At 44.0% G+C, this 20,739-nt stretch overlaps 2 protein-coding genes across 2 annotated transcripts in view; one reads left to right on the plus strand and one right to left on the minus strand.

Annotated features, from left to right (window-relative positions):
- Positions 1 to 10,992, minus strand: part of fbxw2 (F-box and WD repeat domain containing 2) — a 54,636-nt gene extending 43,644 nt beyond the window's left edge. The window contains exon 1 of the mRNA XM_028808707.2: positions 10,137 to 10,992. The gene's annotated coding sequence lies outside the window, so the exon portion shown is untranslated. The remainder of the gene's footprint in view (positions 1 to 10,136) is intronic.
- Positions 10,993 to 19,118: 8,126 nt separating this feature from the next.
- Positions 19,119 to 20,739, plus strand: part of slc2a8 (solute carrier family 2 member 8) — a 41,856-nt gene continuing 40,235 nt past the window's right edge. The window contains exon 1 of the mRNA XM_028808708.2: positions 19,119 to 19,570. Coding sequence (XP_028664541.1) covers positions 19,473 to 19,570 — 98 coding nt within the window. The 5' untranslated portion in view covers positions 19,119 to 19,472. The remainder of the gene's footprint in view (positions 19,571 to 20,739) is intronic.

Below are 20,739 nucleotides of genomic sequence, written 5' to 3' on the forward strand. Positions count from 1 at the left end.
ATCAGTCAACCTCCCTAGCTACCTCTGGAGTAGTGGTGCATGTAGACTGTTGTTTAGTGGAGTCTCAAACATGTTTCAAAATGGCCATAAATCAAGCCAGGACCATCACTGGCCAGCACAGAAGAAGCTCATCTCAAGGTGCAACTGCCCAAACTACAACCTGCAAGCAGCAGCCTACCCAGGACTAACAATGGGGAGCTCACGTTCAAAGTTCAAAATGTAACAAAAGACCCAAACCTCCCAAAGATTTCTCACAAGAGAGAGAAAAACCATAAAACTCTGGCTTTAAGAAAAACAGAAAGTAAATACAAGCCAGGTCACAAAAAAAAAAAAAAAAAAAAAACACAAACATCAAGAAAAGGAAGAACTTTGAACAGGACGGCCATCTATGGAAAAGTTACTACGACAAAGCCTCATCTCTCTATTATAAAAAAAATCATGAGATGAGACAAGGCAAGACTACTGTATTTGCCAAGAGATTTTATCAAGTCCCGCCCTCCTCTCCACCATTTCCGGTTAACGGCCCACGCGCCTGCGATCCTCTCACCTCTCATTTGTGTGAATGCTTTTGTCAGACACAGTTCCTGCGCTCTCAGATAAATTTTTACGTTTTCCTCAAAGACAGATTTGATATTCGTGTTTATCCAAAAGCAAAGAACAATTCGTCGCAAGTGGCAGATGCGGGAAATGACTAGCGCGTAGGGCCCACATGGGGGTTGGCGAGCGAAGTGAGCAGGGGGCAGAGCCCCCTAGTTCTAAAGAATTTGGATTAAGGTTTGAACAACTAAAACAGCGGTCTCAGACTCCAGTCCCAGAGGGCCACAGTGGCTGCAGGTTTTCATTCTAATGCTTTTCTTAATTAGTGACCTGTTTTTGCTGACGACTAACTTCATTTGAATTCATTTTAAGTGAAAACTCAGACCCCTTAACTGTTTCTTTTTCCTTAGTTAGCAGCCAAACAATAACAAGATACAAAATGAGCCAAAACAGGACAAGCAAACTGTGCCCATTATACAATATCTGAACATAAAGACAAAAGTCTCAGGAATGCTGATCTGCTCAGGTACCCAAATATTTTAACAGTGTGCTCTTAGAAAAGAGAAAATCAACAATTTCAGAAATGTCTGCTATTGCACAATGAGAGCAGCAACAACCCACTGAATTAAAGAACGGGTTTAATTACCAACAAGAATTGGCTCCTAATTAAGCAACTGCTTTGAGTTTGAGGCCCCGACTTAGCTGATCTTCTGTTGGCTCACTCACTTCACATTTCATTTCTGTTTGGGTGCCCTTTAAGGAAAGAAATGAAGCAATTCTGAGCAACAAATCTTAAAAAACAAGTCAATTAAAATGAAAGGAAAAAGAGTTCTATGGCAACAAATACTAGCCACCGATTAAGAAAAAGGTTGGAATGAAAACCTGCAGCCAATGCGGCCCTCCAGGACCAGAACTGGAGACCACTGAACTAAAATATCATTCAGGCTAGAGAGAATTTAAATTGAATATGTTTGTATATATAGGTAGTCCCCAGGTTACAGACATCTGACCTACGACTTACGAACGGGCCACAGCTGCAACGCATGTGCCTCAGTAACTGCCGCTCCGTCATCTTCAGCCTGGGGACACTGCAAGCAGTGGCTGGACGGAGGCTGGAGGGGGGCGATTTCGCTGCCCACATAGTGTAGTGTCCCTCGGGTGGCTCTCAGCGGCAAGCAGTTTCACTGCCCGCCCACCACACACGGCTGCCCCGTTCGTTCTCGGTGGGCGGCTGGTAATGCTGCAAGCGGTGGCTGAACGGAGGCTGGAGGGGGGCGATTTCGCTGCCTGCGCAGTGTAGTGTCCCTCGGGCGGCTCCCGGCGGCAAGCACTTTCACTGCCCGCCCACCACACATGGCTGCCCCGTTTGTTCTCGGTGGGCGGCTGGTAATACTGCAAGCGGTAACCCGGTTGTGGCTGAACGGGGCGGCAGGGGGTTACATTGTTGTGTGCATCGGATGGCTACCTATTGAATGGGGGCGATTCACTACCTGCCTTTGGCCACACCATGTTCGTTCTCAGTCGGCGGACACTGCAGGCAGCAAACTGTAGTGGAGGTGACACTGAGGTGGGCTGGTGATGAACTGCCCGTCGATGCCCCCATTCATCCTCAATATCAAGCCTGCTCGTACTGTTACATACTTAGCACTTGTCAGTACATCAGAAATGTTGACGACTGGTGCCTTCCTGCTGTGATTAGCGTGTGCAGTGATGTGCAGAAGAGCTCATCTTAATCTTTTGTCTTCACCCTTCAACAATGTCTCTGAAACACAAATCTGATTCAAGTGCTGGTGCATACAGTAAAGAAGAGAAAAACAATCACCATTGAAAATAAAGTAGAAATAATAAAAAGGTCAGAAAGAGGTGAAACTCCATCATTCATTGGCAGAGCACTTGGTTACAGTCGGTCAACAATAGCATTTATTAAATTTATGTACCTATTCCAACTTACATATTAATTCAACTTAAGTACAAACCTACAGTTCCTATCTCATAAGTAACCTGGGGACTGCCTATATATTGACAAGGCAAAAATTAGAACATTAGATGTCTACTGTCTAAATAAATATTGACTCGTCTGAACACAAATACTGCAGGTGGTGTGGTGCAGTGGTTAACCTCCTTGGTTGTAACCACGAGCATCTCTCAGGTTAAACCCACATGACACTTGGGGACAGTAGTCTGCTGCCATCTAGTGGATAAAATAACATCATTCGGCCAACAAAAAAAAAAAAAAAAAAAAAAAATCATTAATATGTCTGTGTGTTTTGCAACACTACAGTAACTCGTTAATATTCATGAGCAGGCCGGAGCCATCAGTCAAACTACACAATGGCATGGAAAGCCAATTTTAGAACAAACTGAAACCTAACCATTAGTGACAGTGAAGACAATGTCTGCATCAGTAGACTGGAGGACACCAGACATAACATCCACCTAAACACGGCAGGAAAGGTTGGTATCAACTGGTTTCTCGTTCTTGTAATAATACTAGGGGGCTTTGACCCCCTGCTCGCTTCGCTCGCCATCCCCCAGGCTGGTGCTATACGCTAGCCTCTTTGCGTCTCTGCCGCTCGCGTATGGGGATGCTGATGTACAATTTAAACAGATTACTTTCATGGGAATTGTTAGTACTAGGGTGTTGTACCGTGTTAGCCATTATGAATATAGTGAAAAGCCAAGCAAAATGACACCTTTTATTGGCTAACTAAAAAGATTACAATATGCAAGCTTTCGAGGCAACTCAGACACCTTCTTCAGGCAAGATGGGAATTGTTACATATGCATAATAGAATTATTTTACATTACAACAAGTAATTAACTTGTAAAAAAATAGTAAAACATAATAAATTGAAAGAAAATTATGTTTCATGTTGTGTTAAGAGTTATTTGTGATGTAATGCGATTTCATTCTGTTTGGATTTGAAAGTAACATGCAAAAACTTTTCAAACTTACACTTACTTTTACTGTAAAACTTCAGTAAAAACAATTTTTATAATTCATTTTTGTCAATATTGCATTGAATTTTGATTCTATGTTTGGACTTTAATCATGACAATGCAACATATAACTGCCCGTGAGTGAATTTCATTCCTTTATCTCTATTAAATAAAATGACTTTTCAAGTTCTAATGTTATCCCCTGAAGATTGACTACATTACCTTTCTTGGATACATCCTTCTTTCTACAGAAATTTGTGCAGAGAAGGACTGAACGGTGTTTATGATTGTAGATATTCTTCGGGATATTGTAAGTTGATGTTTTCATCTTTCGCACGATCACCATCAACGGTTTCAGCATAGTCTATTGATATGCATTCAACCAATTTGCCGTGTAACCGATCGTCATTTTTGGTGTTAATTTCTTTGACTTCATCATTTCTCTGTGCTAGGATTGCCTGTGTACTCATTTCTTCTGTTGATAACCCTTCGGGATGAAATTCTTCAATAAGATTTGGACATAATACATCTTCTTTAATTGGGAACTTAAAGTGAGGAAAACTTTAAAATTTATAAGAACTGAACTGAAGTCTGTCACATCTTCCGTGGATAACACTAGACAATAAAGGAGATCTTGATATGCCATTCGTATTAAAATGTTTACAGTTTCCTGTTAGAATAGCTTTTGCAGAGACAATTAACAAATCTCAGAGCCAAACACTCGAAAAAGTTGTTTTATTTAATAGAGAGAAAGAAACGAAATTCAATCACAGGTAGTTATACGTCGAGTGGATGCAAATGTAACACTTCACATGAAAATTAAAGTCTGTTTAAATTGTACATCCACATCCCCATATGCCAGCGACAGAACCGCAAAGAGGCTAGTGCGTAGCGCTGGCCAGGGGGTTGGCAAGCGAAGTGAGCAAAGCCCCCTAGTATATAAATATATATGTGTATATACATATAAAACCAATAACAAAAGACATGTCAATTCTGTTTTGCTTCAGGAAGGAGAATTGGGAGACCTCGACAGTTTAAAAGTTAAATAAAAAATGCTGAATACAAAGGCCTCAAAACTACCGAGTCCACCGATTTGAGAGCAGGAGCTATAGCAGTGTTTCCCAACCCTGGTCCTGGGGGCACACTGTGGCTGCAGGTTTTTGTTCCAGCCAGCTTCTGTTTTTAATTGGACTCCTGGGCTAATTAAGTGATGCGTTATTTCCCAAGTTCTGTGTTTTGGGAACAATATAGAAATTAGAAAAATATGTTTGGTAAAAAAAAATATTATATATGGTTGAAATAGTTTACTGTCAAATAATGCAAAGAGTACGTGACACGTGTTTCACCCTAATTCTGGGCTCATCAGGCGTACACACTCTAATGCACTCCCTCTCGGGAATCAAACCTCGGACGTCAGCGCCAGAGGCGATGCCCCTAACGTTGCGCCACGGCGTGTGGTTCGCTTATTTGACTGTGGATGTTAGCAGACTTGATGGCCAACCACAAGCGTTACCTGGTAGGTAACCACCCAAATAATCAGATTGTGACACAGACTACGAATGCCGTGAATATATATATATTTTGTGATACATGGCCAGCCAGTCATCCCGGCCAATACCCCCAGGCCGCCAGATGGAGCCCTCCCTGCAGCATGGAGGTGCCCCGAATGCCAGCTGGGAATTATGGACAATGGAGTTTTTATCCACAGCCCTGCTGGATACCAAACGGGCCGCTAGAAGGCGCTGCAGGGAGGAATGACGATTGTTTTCCCTACAACCCGGAAGTGCATCCTAGTCACATGGACAGAAGAAATGACGTGCTTCCAGGTTGAAGAAAAAGGAGTTTTTATCTGACCCGGAAGTGTTAACAGTCACAAGGACAGAAAGAGAAACACTTCCGGGTCAAGGACTACAAAAGGACTATGGGAAACCCCAGAAGATTGAGCTGAGCTGGGTGGAAGGGTGGCAACACGTCTGGGAGAGTGGAGGATTGATTGATTATTGTTTAGTGAATATTGTTATTGTTTATGAGTATAGTGGAGTGGAGGGTGCTTGGTGCACGTATTTGTCCTAATAAAAATAATTATTGGACTTTTACCTAGTGTCTGGCGTTTGATATTTGGTTCAAGGTAGCGACAGCGCCCCCTATCTGCCATTATATATATATACTTTATTTATAAATATATAAATTATATATTATAATTCAGTGTTGTTTAGTTATACTTCCTTACAAGGCTGGCGTCCTTCAACATCTGCAATAAGATGCTGCAGATGTTCTATCAGACGGTTGTGGCGAGCGCCCTCTTCTACGCGGTGGTGTGCTGGGGAGGCAGCATTAAGAAGAAAGACGCCTCACGCCTGGACAAACTGGTGAGGAAGGCAGGCTCTATTGTTGGCATGGAGCTAGACAGTTTGACATCTGTGGCAGAGCGACGGGCGCTGAGCAGGCTCCTATCAATTATGGAGAATCCACTGCATCCACTAAACAATGTCATCTCCAGACAGAAGAGCAGCTTCAGCGACAGACTGCTGTCACCGTCCTGCTCCACTGACAGACTGAGAAGATCGTTCCTCCCCCAAACTATGCGACTCTTCAATTCCACCCGGGGGGGGGGTGGGGGGGGTAAACGTTTACATTATATAAAGTTATTGTCTGTTTTTACCTGCATTATTATCAATCTTTAATTTAATATTGTTTTTTGTATCAGTAAGGTGCTGCTGGAGTATGTGAATTTCCCGTTGGGATTAATAAAGTATCTATCTATCTATATATATACTAGACAAAGAGCCCATTTTGACAACGTAAGATGAAACGGGCACGAGTGGAATAGTATAAGCACCACAAACATGATATAGGTGTATTGAATGAATGCGTAATTGAATCAGAATGCGTAATTAGGCCTCGAGCTGTAGTCGAAATCGCCTTTCAGGCCTGTAGAGCTTTAATCGAAGTCGCCTTTCTCTTCGAATTTTCACGGCCGTAAATCCGCCGCCTGCTGCGATGTCGGTCTCATAAGGTTTTTCAGGCAGCTGCACAGAAGGCGACTGCGCATTCGGCTTCGGACGGACGTGAGTGAGTGAGGAGGCTGGCGAATTACGTATTAAGATATGGGGCAGAGTGGTGGCTCTGAGGCTAAGGATCTGTGCTGGTATCCAGAAGGTTGCCAGTTCGAATCCCTGTCACTGCCAAAAGAGATCCTACTCTGCTGGGCCCTTGAGCAAGACCCTTAACCTGTAATTGCTCCAGAGGTGCTGCACAATGGCTGACCCTGCGCGCTGACCTCAAGGGGTATGCGAAAACTAACTAATTCCTACTCCAAGAAATTGTATAAGGCGAAATAAAGAACCAAAAAACAAAAAATATTATATATATATATATATATGGTTGTAGAGAAAAGCCAAGCAAAATGACACCTTTTATTGGCTAACTAGAAAGATTACAATATGCAAGCTTTCGAGGCAACTCAGGCCCCTTCTTCAGGCAAGATTTATGGTTGAAATAGTTTACTGTCAAATAAATGCAAAGAGTACACGACACGTGTTTCGCCCTCATTCTGGGCTCATCAGGTGTACACACTCCACTGCACTCCCTCTCGGGAGTCGAACCTCGGACGTCAGCGTCAGAGGCGATGCCCCTAACGTTGCGCCACGGCGTGTGGTTCGTTTATTTGACAGCATGTAGATCGGGGTAATTACATTCACGGCATTCGTAGTCTGTGTCACAATCTGATTGTATGGGTGGTTACCTACCAGGTAACGCTTGTGGTTGGCCAGCAATCTGCTAACATCCGCCACGGTGCCCTCAGTTTTGTGAGGAGCAGATCATAGAATGGTTGAAATAGTTTACTGTCAAATAAATGCAACGTTAGGGGCATCACCTCTGACGCTGACGTCCGAGGTTCGATTCCCGAGAGGGAGTGCAGTGGAGTGTGTACACCTGATGAGCCCAGAATGAGGGCGAAACACGTGTCGTGTACTCTTTGCATTTATTTGACAGTAAACTATTTCAGCCATTCTATGATCTGCTCCTCACAAAACTGAAGGCACCGTGGTGGATGTTAGCAGATTGCTGGCCAACCACAAGCGTTACCTGGTAGGTAACCACCCATACAATCAGATTGTGACACAGACTACGAATACCGTGAATATATATATATATATATATATATATATATATATATATATATATATATATATATATATTATATATTAAAATGTACCAAGTAGTTATACGGGAATAATGTATTTTTTTCTTTCATCTTGATTTTCATTCTACTTTTCTAGGTCTTCTAATTGTTTAATTAATCATTTATTTACTAATTAGCGGGTCTGATGCTAAAGTACTTACAGCCTTTGATTATTCAGTGTTGTTTGCCAGCGTGTCTGCTCTGCTCATTTTTAATTGTCATTAATAAAATACAACGAAGGGGAAAAACTGCACAGAGAAAGGCAAAATAAGGAAATCAACAAAAGACAATTAAGCATTTAAATCAATAGCAAAAGCAGAAATATTTCTAAATGTCTTATAAATGTAAAAATCATACTGCTGTGCTTTTCTTAATTTTTTTTTTTTTGTTCTTTATTTCGTCTTATACGATTTCTCGTATTAGAAATTTGTTAGTTTTCGCATATCCCTTGGGGTCAAAGCGCAGGGTCAGCCATTGTACAGCGCCCCTGGAGCAATTACAGGTTAAGGGTCTTGCTCAAGGGCCCAGCAGAGTAGGATCTCTTTTGGCAGTGATGGGGATTTGAACCGGCAACCTTCAGGATACCAGCGCAGATCCTTAGCCTCAGAGCCACCACTTAATGTAGAATAAAAGAAAAATAATCCCAGCTAATTAAATGAGATCAGTGCTATCAGGTGTTGTCACTGATTAGGCATCTGGTTGGAACAAAAACCTGCAGTCAGAGTGGACCCCCAGGACCGAGGTTGGGAAACACTGAGCTAAAAGGAACTGAAATCGACATGAGGGGTGTATAATGTAGGAGTCAGTACAGCTGCAAAACAGGGGAGTGGCTCCTGAAAAGTGGGCGAAGTCCAAAGAGATGCCCCTGACAGGGGCGTCAGCCTATGGGACTCAGAATGTCTCAGGCCACTGAATCTGTCCAAGGCTTCAGACTCTTCTTGCCTGCAGCTGGACTCTATTGTGCTAAACTGGCCTATGAGAGCGAGAGAGAGTGTGTGTGTTCAACTTGTGACAGACTGGCACCCCATCCAAGAGTTCTTTCTTCCTTGCACCCTATGCTTAATTGGACAGGTTCAAGCCCCTCACAACACTATTTAGGATTAAATGGCCTTATAAAATGGTATGGTACTGTATGGTAATAAACATAATAATAACAATAATAAAAGATTTTATTGGGCGGCACGGTGGCGCAGTGGGTAGCGCTGCTGCCTCGCAGTTGGGAGACCTGGGGACCTGGGTTCGCTTCCCGGGTCCTCCCTGCGTGGAGTTTGCATGTTCTCCCCGTATCTGTGTGGGTTTCCTCCGGGCCCTCCGGTTTCCTCCCACAGTCCAAAGACATGCATGTTAGGTGGACTGGTGATTCTAAATTGGCCCTAGTGTGTGCTGTTTGTGTGTGTGTGTGTCCTGTGGTGGGTTGGCACCCTGCTCGGGATTGGTTCCTGCCTTGTGCCCTGTGTTGGCTGGGATTGGCTCCAGCAGACCCTGTGTTCGGATTCAGCGGGTTGGAAAATGGATGGATGGATACATTTTATTTGTATTACACTTTATATTTTAGAAATCTCAAAATGCTACAGAGTCAAAAATAAGAGTCTATAAAAATACTTTAACAAAAAGTCTTTATAAACATGTTTCATACATGCAGGGTGGGTGAATTGGCGACGCTAAACTGACCCTGTAGAGTGTGGATGTTTGTGTTTAAACTGCAACAGACTGGCACCTCATCCAAGGGTTGTTCTTTCCTTGCACCCTCTGCTTGATTGGACAGGCTCCAGCCCCTCACAACACTATTTAGGATTAAGTGGGTTTACAAAATGGTACGGTACTGTATGGTAATGAACACGTTTCACACGTGCAGGGTGGGTGAATTGGCAAAGCTAAACTGGCCCTACAGAGTGTGTGTGTTTTCATCCCTGTGAAGGAATGGCACCCCGTCCAGGGATTATTCCTGCCTCGCACACAACACTTGCTGCACCTGATGACCCCACTCAGGATGAAGTGGTCTTAGAAAATGGTATGTTATAGAACACGTTTCTCATATGCAAGTTTGGTGGATTGGTGATGCTTAACTGGCCCTAAAATGGGACTGGCGCACTGTACAGGGATTGTTCCTGCCTTGCACTTTTTTGCTGGGATTGGTTCCAGCTTCCCCACAGCCTGGCTCAGGATAAAGCAGGTATAGAAGACAGCCGGTCGTTTACCTACAAGGTGTGCTATAAATGCATATACAAGATATGTGACACAAACATGTAATCCACGACTCCTAGCAACAGGCCAGTAGACACAAAGGGTGAACCGCACTTGGCATTTTCTGGGCACAATGTGTGAAAGCTGTCGGTAATTCGGATAATCTCATTAAAGATAGTCGAGTTGACCTTTGTCTCCACCGCTTAAACGCACGTTACCCTCCTTCACCCACCCACCACCCAAATGCCACCCTTACCCCTCAGTGCGCCCAATATTGAAGGCAACTCACCATTTCCCACAGGCGACTCTTTGGGGATGCAGGGATGAGGAACCAGCGGTGGTTTTACATGGCGACATTTGGTAGGCTGCGAAAATCAAAAAATACTGGAAAACGCGAATCTCCGCCACTGCCTTCACGGGGCGTCCGCCAAGTTAAACTGCACAAAAACACAAGAAATCCAAGGAAGCAGGCCGGGCACTGCTGATACAAGCGCGGAGTAAAAATAAAGAGTGCATAAAAGGGTCGCGGTCATTAAAAAGATGCGTTGCCAAGTTTTTAAAACTGAATAAAACTAAAAAAAATGTAACAAGTTTGAAGTTGGCTAGGCTGGTGCTCCCGATTTGGCCTCCGCCCGACTCCGCTGCTATGCACAACTCGAGACCGGGGACCGGCTCGGACGACGCAGGCCCAATCGTCCGACACAAACAAAACAGCAAAAGTGCGGGTTGGTGCGGCGAGAGAAACACTTGAAGATGATCTGCTCAGCTTCGGTACAACGTCCACGCAGCGATCTCGGTCCAGCTTCTTTTCACGTCAGAGTCCGCCAATTACAGCGTGTCACACGGAAGCATTTCTGAGAGCGCCAGCGCCGCCGCCTCTCCCTCCGCGCGCATCTCGAGCTGCCGCCAGCTGTAGACAGGAAACCGGCACAAGGAAGTGAAGTGTGAGGGGGGGGCTGACGGGGAAGCGAGTGAGGTATACGCGCTGCCAGTCGTTTCGGGGTGTTTGCCTGTTTCTTCCACTTCAATTGGGAGCGCGCCCAGAGTGCCAGGTATCCGCTCGCCGCGCGCGGACTTCTTAGCTGGAAACGCAAAGGAGAGCAGCGAGCGGGAACCTCAGAGTGCGCGTGCGCGTGCGCTCGCGATATCAATGCAGACGGGACACCGCCGATCCAAAGTCCGCTGTCCGGCCGCTCTCGTGATCCAGTCCAGGGGCGTATGTGGGTGGGGAAGCCAATCATTGGGAAAGCACATTCAAACGTGAATGGACGATTCAGATATTTGAACGGGAGCCATTCAACACATCGCGGACAGATTTAGGAACGTGAAAACTTACAGGCTGCGACAGACAGGTAGACATTAATAATAATAATAATAATTCTTTGCATTTATATAGCGCTTTTCTCACTACTCACTACATTTGTTATTCGCCCTACAATGAAAGTGTCATCTGAAGCTGGATGCACATAGAAGATCGGGGGTTTCACTTTATTTATTTATGCTTAAGAGAGTAAAGAAAGTTCAGTCCGTTGAAAAATTATCTTGTGTCCTTTAGTAGATGGGAGAACACGGAGAGAACAAGCACACTACTTACAGGCTGTGACAGACAGACAGGTAGATGTTGTCATTTGTCCCACAATGAAAGAGTCACGCGAATCTGAAGGGACACATTAGATTGGGAGTTTTCAGTTATCCTCAAGAGATTAATAAATGTTCTGTTTGTTAAAATGTGTAGTGTAACTGATGGATCAATTGGTGCACTTGATGCATGTGACTTGGTGGCACAGTAGTCGGTGCTGCTGCCACTGTTGTGCAAGTTCACACCTCACAAGAACTCTCTCAAAGTTCAGTTCACACAGAGTCAAAGGAATACATTCACGTTCATCCATCCATCCATTATCCAACCTGCTATATCCTAACTACAGGGTCACGGGGGGTCTGCAGGAGCCAATCCCAGCCAACACAGGGCACAAGGCAGGAACAAACCCAGGACAGGGTGCCAGCCCACACAGGGCACACACACCAAGCACATACTAACATGGAGCGGCTGCTGCTTCACCACCTGAGGTCACAGGTCTGCCACGCCCTCGACCCTCTGCAGTTCGCATACCAAGAGAAGGTGGGAGCGGAGGATGCCATCATCTACATGGTACACCAATCCCTCTCCCACTTGGACAGAGGCAGTGGTGCTGTAAGAATTATGTTTCTGGACTTCTCTAGCTCCTTCAACACCATCCAACCTCTGCTCCTCAGAGACAAGCTGACAGAGATGGGAGTAGATTCATACTTGGTGGCATGGATGGTGGACTATCTTACAGACAGACCTCAGTATGTGCGTCTCGGGAGCTGCAGGTCTGACATTGTGGTCAGCAGCACAGGAGCGCCGCAGGGGACTGTACTTTCTCCGGTCCTGTTCAGCCTATATACATCAGACTTCCAATACAACTCGGAGTCCTGCCACATGCAAAAGTTGGCTGATGACACTGCTATCATGGGCTGCATCAGGAGTGGGCAGGAGGAGGAGTATAGGAACCTCATCAAGGACTTTGTTAAATGGTGCGACTCAAACCACCTACAACTGAACACCAGCAAAACCAAGGAGCTGGTGGTGGATTTTAGGAGGACCAGGACCCTCATGGACCCCGTGATCATCAGAGGTGACTGTGTGCAGAGGGTGCAGACCTATAAATACCTGGGAGTGCAGCTGGATGATAAACTGGACTGGACTGCCAATACTGATGCTCTGTGCAAGAGAGGACAGAGCCGACTATACTTCATTAGAAGGCTGGCGTCCTTCAACATTTGCAATAAGATGCTGCAGATGTTCTATCAGACGGTCGTGGCGATCGCCCTCTTCTATAAGGTGTGGTGTGCTGGGGAAGCAGCATACAGAAGAGGGATGCCTCACACCTGGACAAACTGGTGAGGAAGGCAAGCTCTATTGTAGGCATGGAGCTGGACAGTTTGACATCTGTGGCAGAGTGACGGGTGCTGAGTAGACTCCTGTCAATCTGGAGAATCCACTGCATCCACTGAACAGGATCATCTCCAGACAGAGGAGCAGCTTCAGCGACAGACTGCTGTCACCGTCCTGCTCCACTGACACACTGAGGAGATCATTCCTCCACCACACTATGGGACTCTTCAATTCCACCCCTTGGGTGAACATTAACATTATATAAAGTTATTGTCTGTTACACCTGCATTGTTATCACTCTTTAATTTAATATTGTTAGTATCAGTATGCTGCTGCTGGAGTATGGGAATATCCCCTTGGGATTAATAAAGTATCTATCTATCTATCCATCCATCTATCCAACCAACCAACTTGCATGTCTTTGGACTGTAGGAGGAAGCCGGAAGCCGCCCTTCACGTTCATAGTCCACCATTTTAGTTCTGAAGTAGTTCATGTCCAGTTCATTTTGTATTTTTTAAGGAGTGAGAATAAATGACCCATGAGTTTACTTTTTTTTCAATTTTGCATGCCTTATATTAGGCACTTATACAGTGTTCTTGAATAAAATACAATAATTATGAAGACTTTTGTATTTGAATACTAGGGGGCTTTGCTCCGCACAAGCTACTTTGCGTTTCTGCCGCTCGCGTATGAGGAAGCAGATGTACATTTTAAACAGATTGTTATTTTCATGGGAATTGTTACATATGCATAACAGAACTAACTACTTTACATTACAGTGAGTAATTAACTGTAGTAAAAAATAGGAAAACGTAATAATTTGAATTAATTTTTTGAATAACTTTTCGTCAATATCGCATTGAATTTTGATTCTGTGTTTGGACTTTCATTGTGACAACACACCTTATAACTGCCCGTGAGTGAATTTAATTTCTTTCTCTCTAATAAATAAACTGACTTTTTCGAACGTTTGTCCCTGTTATTTGTTAATTGTCATATCAAAAGCTATTCTAATGGGAAACTGTAAACATTTTAATACCAATAGCATATCAAGATCTCCTGTGGTGCTTCCTGTTAGATGGACTACATTACCTTTCTTGTCGCCTGTTAAAATTTTACATGTCAGAATTGTTCGACCAATTTTGAATACAACTAATCTTGTCCTATTGCATAGCCCATCACTCAGATATAAATTATGCAATAACATTACGATACATCCACGGTGGCGCAGTGGTAGCGCTGCTGCCTCACAGTAAGGAGACCCGGTTTCGCTTCCTGGGTCCTCCCTGCGTGGAGATTGCATGTTCTCCCCGTGTCTGCGTGGGTTTCCTCCCACAGTCCAAAGACATGCAGGTTAGGTGGATTGGCGATTCTAAATTGGCCCTAGTGTGTGCTTGGTGTGTGGGTGTGTTTGTGTGTGTCCTGCGGTGGGTTGGCACCCTGCCCAGGATTGTTTCCTGCCTTGTGCCCTGTGTTGGCTGGGATTGGCTCCAGCAGACCCCCGTAACCCTGTGTTCGGATTCAGCGGGTTGGAAAATGGATGGATGGATGTATTGATTTATTGGAGTAGTGGTGATTTGTGCACTTATTATTATAATAAATATTCGTTTTGACTTTTATCTGGTGTCTGACGTCTGGTCTGAGGGTTCAAGGGGTCACGGGGACCCTTTAATCTGTCACAATATATATATACATCCATCCATCCATTATCAAACCCGCTAAATCCCAACCACAGGGTCACAGGGGTCTGCTGGAGCCAATCCCAGCTAACACAAGGTGCAAGGCAGGAAACAAACCCCGGGCAGGTCGCCAGCCCACCGCAGTATATATACAGTATATATGTTACGGCCAAAACCTGAAGTTCGGCCAGTTCCAGAATTGGCCAGCCGTTTCGCATTTTGGCCGCGAGGTGTGGCCAAACTCCAAATTACTAGAAATGACCAGCATACATGCTACTTTGGTCGGCCATTTTGCAAATTGGCGAAAACTCCCAGGCCCTAATCCGATGCGCTGATGTAAGACTGTCAAGGTGCGAAGATGCTTAAAAGCTTTCAGATGCAGATTCAGAAGTGAGTTTTCCATTCTGCACGAGAAACTGCTCAAGGCGGGTCTTGTTCAGAAAGCGGACGCCACTTGAGACGGCCTTCCCCTCGCCCTGACACTAACCTTAAGGTCAATAAAATAGGTCCCTGATGTTAAGTCACTATTTTAGGGCTAAAATGATAACAGAAATGTGAAACCTACTTATATACCTAATCTTAATTACCGTGAAACGACCAAGTGGCGTCCGCTTTTCCGAACAAGAGCCACCAAGGCTACGCTCGATGCAATTGCACTACTAAGTGTGCAACAAATCGCTGCTCGTGCCTTTTTTCTTCTGACTTTGGCCTATTGCACAGTGCCATTTCGCCAAAATCCCAAAATCGAGGAAAAGATCGGATATTGGCCGTTTCACGATTTGACCGGCCACTTCCCGCTTTGGCTGATTTCGGGTTTTGGCCTTAACATATATATTTTTCAGATTTAAACTAAGTTGGAGACTTGTAGATTGACCCTGCGGTGGGCTGGCACCCTGCCCGGGGTTTGTTTTCTGCCTTGCGCCCTCTGTTGGGTGGGATTGGCTCCAGCGGACCCCCGTGACCCTGTAGTTAGGATATAGCAGGTTGGATAATGGATGGATGGATGGATGGACTTGTAGATTGTCTAATTTGTGTTGCCAGCGAGAATTAAGATTCCAAAAACATTGGCGCGGTTTGAAGTCCAGTGAGACGGAGACTTTTAACATGAGATTCTTTCAAGTCACGCCCTACTGACAACTATTCAGTGGTGTGAATGCTTTTGGCGGACACACTTCCTACGCTCTCAGCTCTTATAAATTTTATCAGGACAATAATTTTATATGTTCTAGATGACACGTCAACGACAAAGCGAAGAAGAAAGAGCTTAGACAAACATTCGAGAAAATCGTTTTATTTATTAGAGAGAAAGAAATGATATTCACTCACAGGCAGTTATAGGTTGCATTGTCACGATGTAAGTCCAAACACGGAATCAAAATTCAATGCGATCTTGAAGAAAAGTTAATTCCAAATATTGTTTTTACTAAAGTTTTAAAGTAAAAGTGAAAATAATGCATATGTAACAATTCCCATGAAAATGATAGATAGATAGATAGATAGATAGATAGATAGATAGATAGATAGATAGATAGATAGATAGATAGATAGATACTTTATTAATCCCAAGGGGAAATTCTCAAATAATATAATAATAACAATCTCTTTAAATTGTTTATCCGGTAAATCAAACCTGGGGGTGGGCGAGCGAAGTGAGCAGGGGGTGGAGCCCCCTAGTATAGAATAATAAAAAAATTTGTAGGCATAAGTCTTTTTAATCCTAACTCTTACGCCTTAGTGCTTAGTGAAATATAGTATTTACTTTTCTCATGCGCTTATAATACTTTATAATGGCAATTTCATGAATACATTTTTCTATAGTAGACGTTGTCATTCTTCCCACTTTGACCGAGTCTCCTGAAGCAGGATGGACACATTAGTTTGGGAGTTTCGGTTTCTCATTTATGCTCCTGTCTGTTAACATTTGTAGTGTAACTGATTGATCCATTGGTGTACTTGATGCCTGTGGCTTGGTGCACACCAAGCACTTTGAGCTACTTTTTGTATGAAAATGTGCTATATAAATAAATGTTGCTGTTGTTGTGGTGGCACAGTGGTTGACGCTGCCACCTCAGATCACAGCAGTTTCAATGCCCGCCCTTTGTAGTTTCCCAACTGAAGTCTCTTAAGCAACTTCTCCACATGATGGTTTCCATAACTATATTGACCTCCTTTGTGCACAAAGTTGGAACCAACATAATAATAACTCTTTGCATTTATATAGCGCTTTTCTCACTACTCAAAGCGCTCAGCAATTGCAGGTTAAGGACCCAACAGAGCAGAGTCCCTATTGGCATTTACAGGATTCGAACCGGCAACCTTCCGATTGGCAGTGCAGATCCCTAGCCACAGAGCCACATGGACTGGGCACCAGTCAATGGCAAAGCACATCCACACATACTGGGGCGATTTAGAGATTTGACTGGCGTCTATTTATCCCTTGATGGATATATGTACATCTTTATGGTGTGGGGGGACGCTGAGAGAATATGCCAACTAATGATGAGTGTTGTCATTCTTCCCACTATGGCTCATTGACTTGAAGCTGGATGGACACATTAAATTGAGAGTTTTAAGTTTTTCGTTTATGCTCAAGAGTTAGTTAAAAATTTACCAGTATAGCAGAAGGATATATTGATGTACTTGTTACATGTGGCATGGAAAATGGGCGGATGGATGGGTGGATGATTGTTTATGGCCTACCTAAGGTAAAGTCATTCTTGATGGAGGATTGCAGGAATCGTGGGAAAGAGGGGTCCTTTCATCGGATTAGCGCTATTTCAGCTGTGGAATGGCCAACAGGGGGAGGCAGCTTGATGGCCGAGGTCTCCAGGACTCTAAACAAATCCAAATCATATTATGTGATATCATCTACTGTTAAATTCTGCTCCATACTTGTAAAATTTTTATTTTTATACTGTATTGAGGTTTACTTTTGTTCTGTTCTGTGTATTGTATTGAGCCCCTTCTTTTTGACACCCACTGCATGCCCAACCTACCTGGAAAGGGGTCTCTCTTTGAACTGCCTTTCCCAAGGTTTCTTCCATTTTTTCCCTACAAGGTTTTTTTGGGAGTTTTTCCCTATCTTCTTAGAGAGTCAAGGCTGGGGGGCTGTCAAGAGGCAGGGTCTGTTAAAGCCCATTGCGGCACTTCTTGTGTGATTTTGGGCTATACAAAAAAATAAGTTGTATTGTATTGTATTGTATTTCCAGTGGTACAGTATTTCATTTAATCCAGGGGTTGCACTGCCGCCATCTCCCAGTAGATGTCGCTGCTTTGCAGAAACTAAACTTGACAAATACCGTATTCTTAAAGCGTTTAGTTGTACACCCAACGTGGCTGTCACACTGTAATTTTTCCAATTTTTCCGTGATATGCTCAATGCAGTTTCTTGTCGAGTAAATATATTTTAGTGTATGAGACATTTTGTTTCTGCCTGGCTCCTCTCGTCTGTTTCAGGCCCATGGACCCTGCTTTGTTTTCAGTTTACCTTTGCTCAGGTGTGCGCAGCATTTTCCGTCTTGGGGCTTCAAGGCTGAGCCCAGCTAAATGACCTTTGGTTGATTTTTTTTTTTTTTTAGGGGGTGAAATTTAAAGGGTGTGTGAACTTTTACATCACACCATTTTGTAGCAGTCATCATCATTTTTACGAATCACATGGATTAGGTGCAGTGGACTCAGAAAGTCTTCAGACCCCTTCACTTTCTGCACACGTTATTGTGTTGTATACACATTTGTAATTTCTTCCCATCAATCTACAATCAATAACTCAAAAGGTCAAAGTTAAAACATGTTTTCGGAAAAGAGGTTGAGGAGGCGGGCTCTAGCAAATACTGTTTTTTGATTGGCGAATCTTATCTACAGAGTGGACATTTGTGCTTTGCTTGCTGAGGCTCATGCTTACGCTTGACATTGTGACTGGATATGAGTGCAAGGAAAAGCTGGGCAGAATCATAATGTGGAGCTGCTCCTTAATTCACGAAACTCCAAATTCAACATTAGGAGTCACATGTGAAAGTATCTGAAGTGCCTGCTGTAAATGTGTCAGTTTGCGGCAAATAACTGTACTTGTTAGGGCCCGCCCTGTCAACTTGTGAAAGTGACAGTTTTCATTCCAGGGCTTATTTCATGTTTTTGCAATGGCACTGAAATGAATAAAGAAAGAAATAATTCAATCTATAAAGCAGAAGTAAACAACAAAATATATATCCCGTGACACATTTACTTATGTATATTTACAATTCTTGTGATTGTTATTTGGTTATTATTAAATTTCACAGTACTTTTGTTCATTTATTTATTTATTTATTTTTGTTTGAACTATTCCTCCTTATGCAGTGACGACATACTCCAAGAAACTGCGGTATATTTGAGGAACAATTTGTAGAACAATCCGAGAAGACTTCAACTCCCATGATGCTCTGTGGTCACGTGCTGTAACAACGCATTGAAGTAGATAGATAGATAGATAGATAGATAGATAGATAGATAGATAGATAGATAGATAGATAGATAGATAGATAGATACTTTATCAGTCCCAAGGGGAAATTCACAAAAAAAAAGAAAAATTAACACGGAGCTGCTGAAAAGGCTGCCACTCTCGGCGGCGTCTGTCTCGAGTATACGCGCTCACTTCTCTTTAAAGTTGTTTTTCCAGATATGCCCGTCACTGCACAATCCATTCTGCAGAACTTCCGTTGTGCAATTGAAGAGTTAAGAACTGAAGGCGACCGAATGCGGATAAACGTTTCCTCAGCGCATTCTTTGTAGCCATATGAAGGACTACAAGTTCCAGGCTACTTTGCTCCCAAACGCCGCTCTGGGGCACGTCATGTGATCGCGCGCATGATCTTATGGGATGCGCCGCTGTCACTCACTGCGTCCCGTCAGGTGACCCACCGCTGCTATAGATGCGGTCTGAGACAGTCTTCATTAAAATATAAAGCCGGGCCTAAGGACGTGATAGTCCGCTCGCTTCATACGCATGATAGCCAGAGAACACGGCACGAGATTTAATAATCGGTGCAGTTATGGACGCCTCGGAGGAGACGAAGCCTTTGCTGAGCCCGGCGGATCGTGAAGTGAATGCGACTTCTGGAGACACCTCGACGGAGGGACGTCAGTTCGAGTGAGTGTAACCGTAGGTCGTAGAAGGTTCTGCTTTGTAAGCGATTATCCAGCCAAAATTGAGCAGGGACAAAGATGAATAAATCAATGTGTGTGTGTGCGCGCGCGTGTGTGTGGATGGCAGTGGTAGTTTATGTGATTGTGAGTCAACGGTCGTCCTGTCCAGTTTCTATTTCGCGACAAAGACGTCCAAAAAGCGTGTGGTGACTTGCAAGGCAGAATGATGCTTGGGGTCTGTGCTGTTTCAAACTGGTCTGATACACATCCCTATTTATGTGGTCAACTTTTTATTTATCATCAATGCATGATGTATTAGTTAAGATCCCACATGAGAGGCTGGGCATCATCATACAAAATGAAATGGTAGTTGAGGGTGTGGTGTGTACATGGCTGCAGGAAGCAGAGAGTTAGGGTGCGAGATGTTAAGAGTGGTGGCACTCAAGTCAAGTTGGGGAGCATGCACTGGTACAGTGTGTTGCCGCACCCACCACATAACGAAACAACTCGGGATCCCGGTTGGCAACCCACCAGGCAGACACGTGGTCCAGTCCCACCCTCTGGAAATGACCCTTTATCTGCCGTGGCCAGGTGTTATGTGGGCAACCCCTTGGCCTGGTCCAGCCACTCCTCGGGACCCCAACAATGAGGATCTTATGAGCTGGATCACCCTCAGGGGGAAACGCGCCACATGGCCGCAGTGCCGTAAGGGCCAGTGCTAAATCCTTTACCATTTTTAATGAAGGTGGATACGCTTATAAACAAAAAGCTGGTTAAAGCCACATCCATATTACTACTGTACGTGTTGATTTAAAAACGTACCCATCAGTCTCCATTATCTCCTCTTCTACACACTAGGCTGACGTTTTTAACCCCTGAAAACTGAGACTTTTGATCTGTGTACTTCTGAAAACACAAACTCCCAAGTATGGATGGGTGAACACCAGGATAAGATTTATATGAAAAGAAGCCCTAGGCTATTCCACTTATGAGGCCCTTTCACCTTCCATTTTTAAGTTTGTAAATTACATGAGAGATAATAAAATTTTGCTAACAATTTGAATGTAGGCCCCTCTTGATCTTGAGGCCCTATAGGAAAATCCGGCCCTGGTGAACATGTACAGTTTTGAAAATGCAGCCTCTGAGTGCGCTCTGATTGGTTTGCGGTTAATA

The sequence above is a fragment of the Erpetoichthys calabaricus genome, chromosome 9 (genome assembly GCF_900747795.2).
Source record: "Erpetoichthys calabaricus chromosome 9, fErpCal1.3, whole genome shotgun sequence".
Taxonomy (NCBI): domain Eukaryota; kingdom Metazoa; phylum Chordata; class Cladistia; order Polypteriformes; family Polypteridae; genus Erpetoichthys; species Erpetoichthys calabaricus.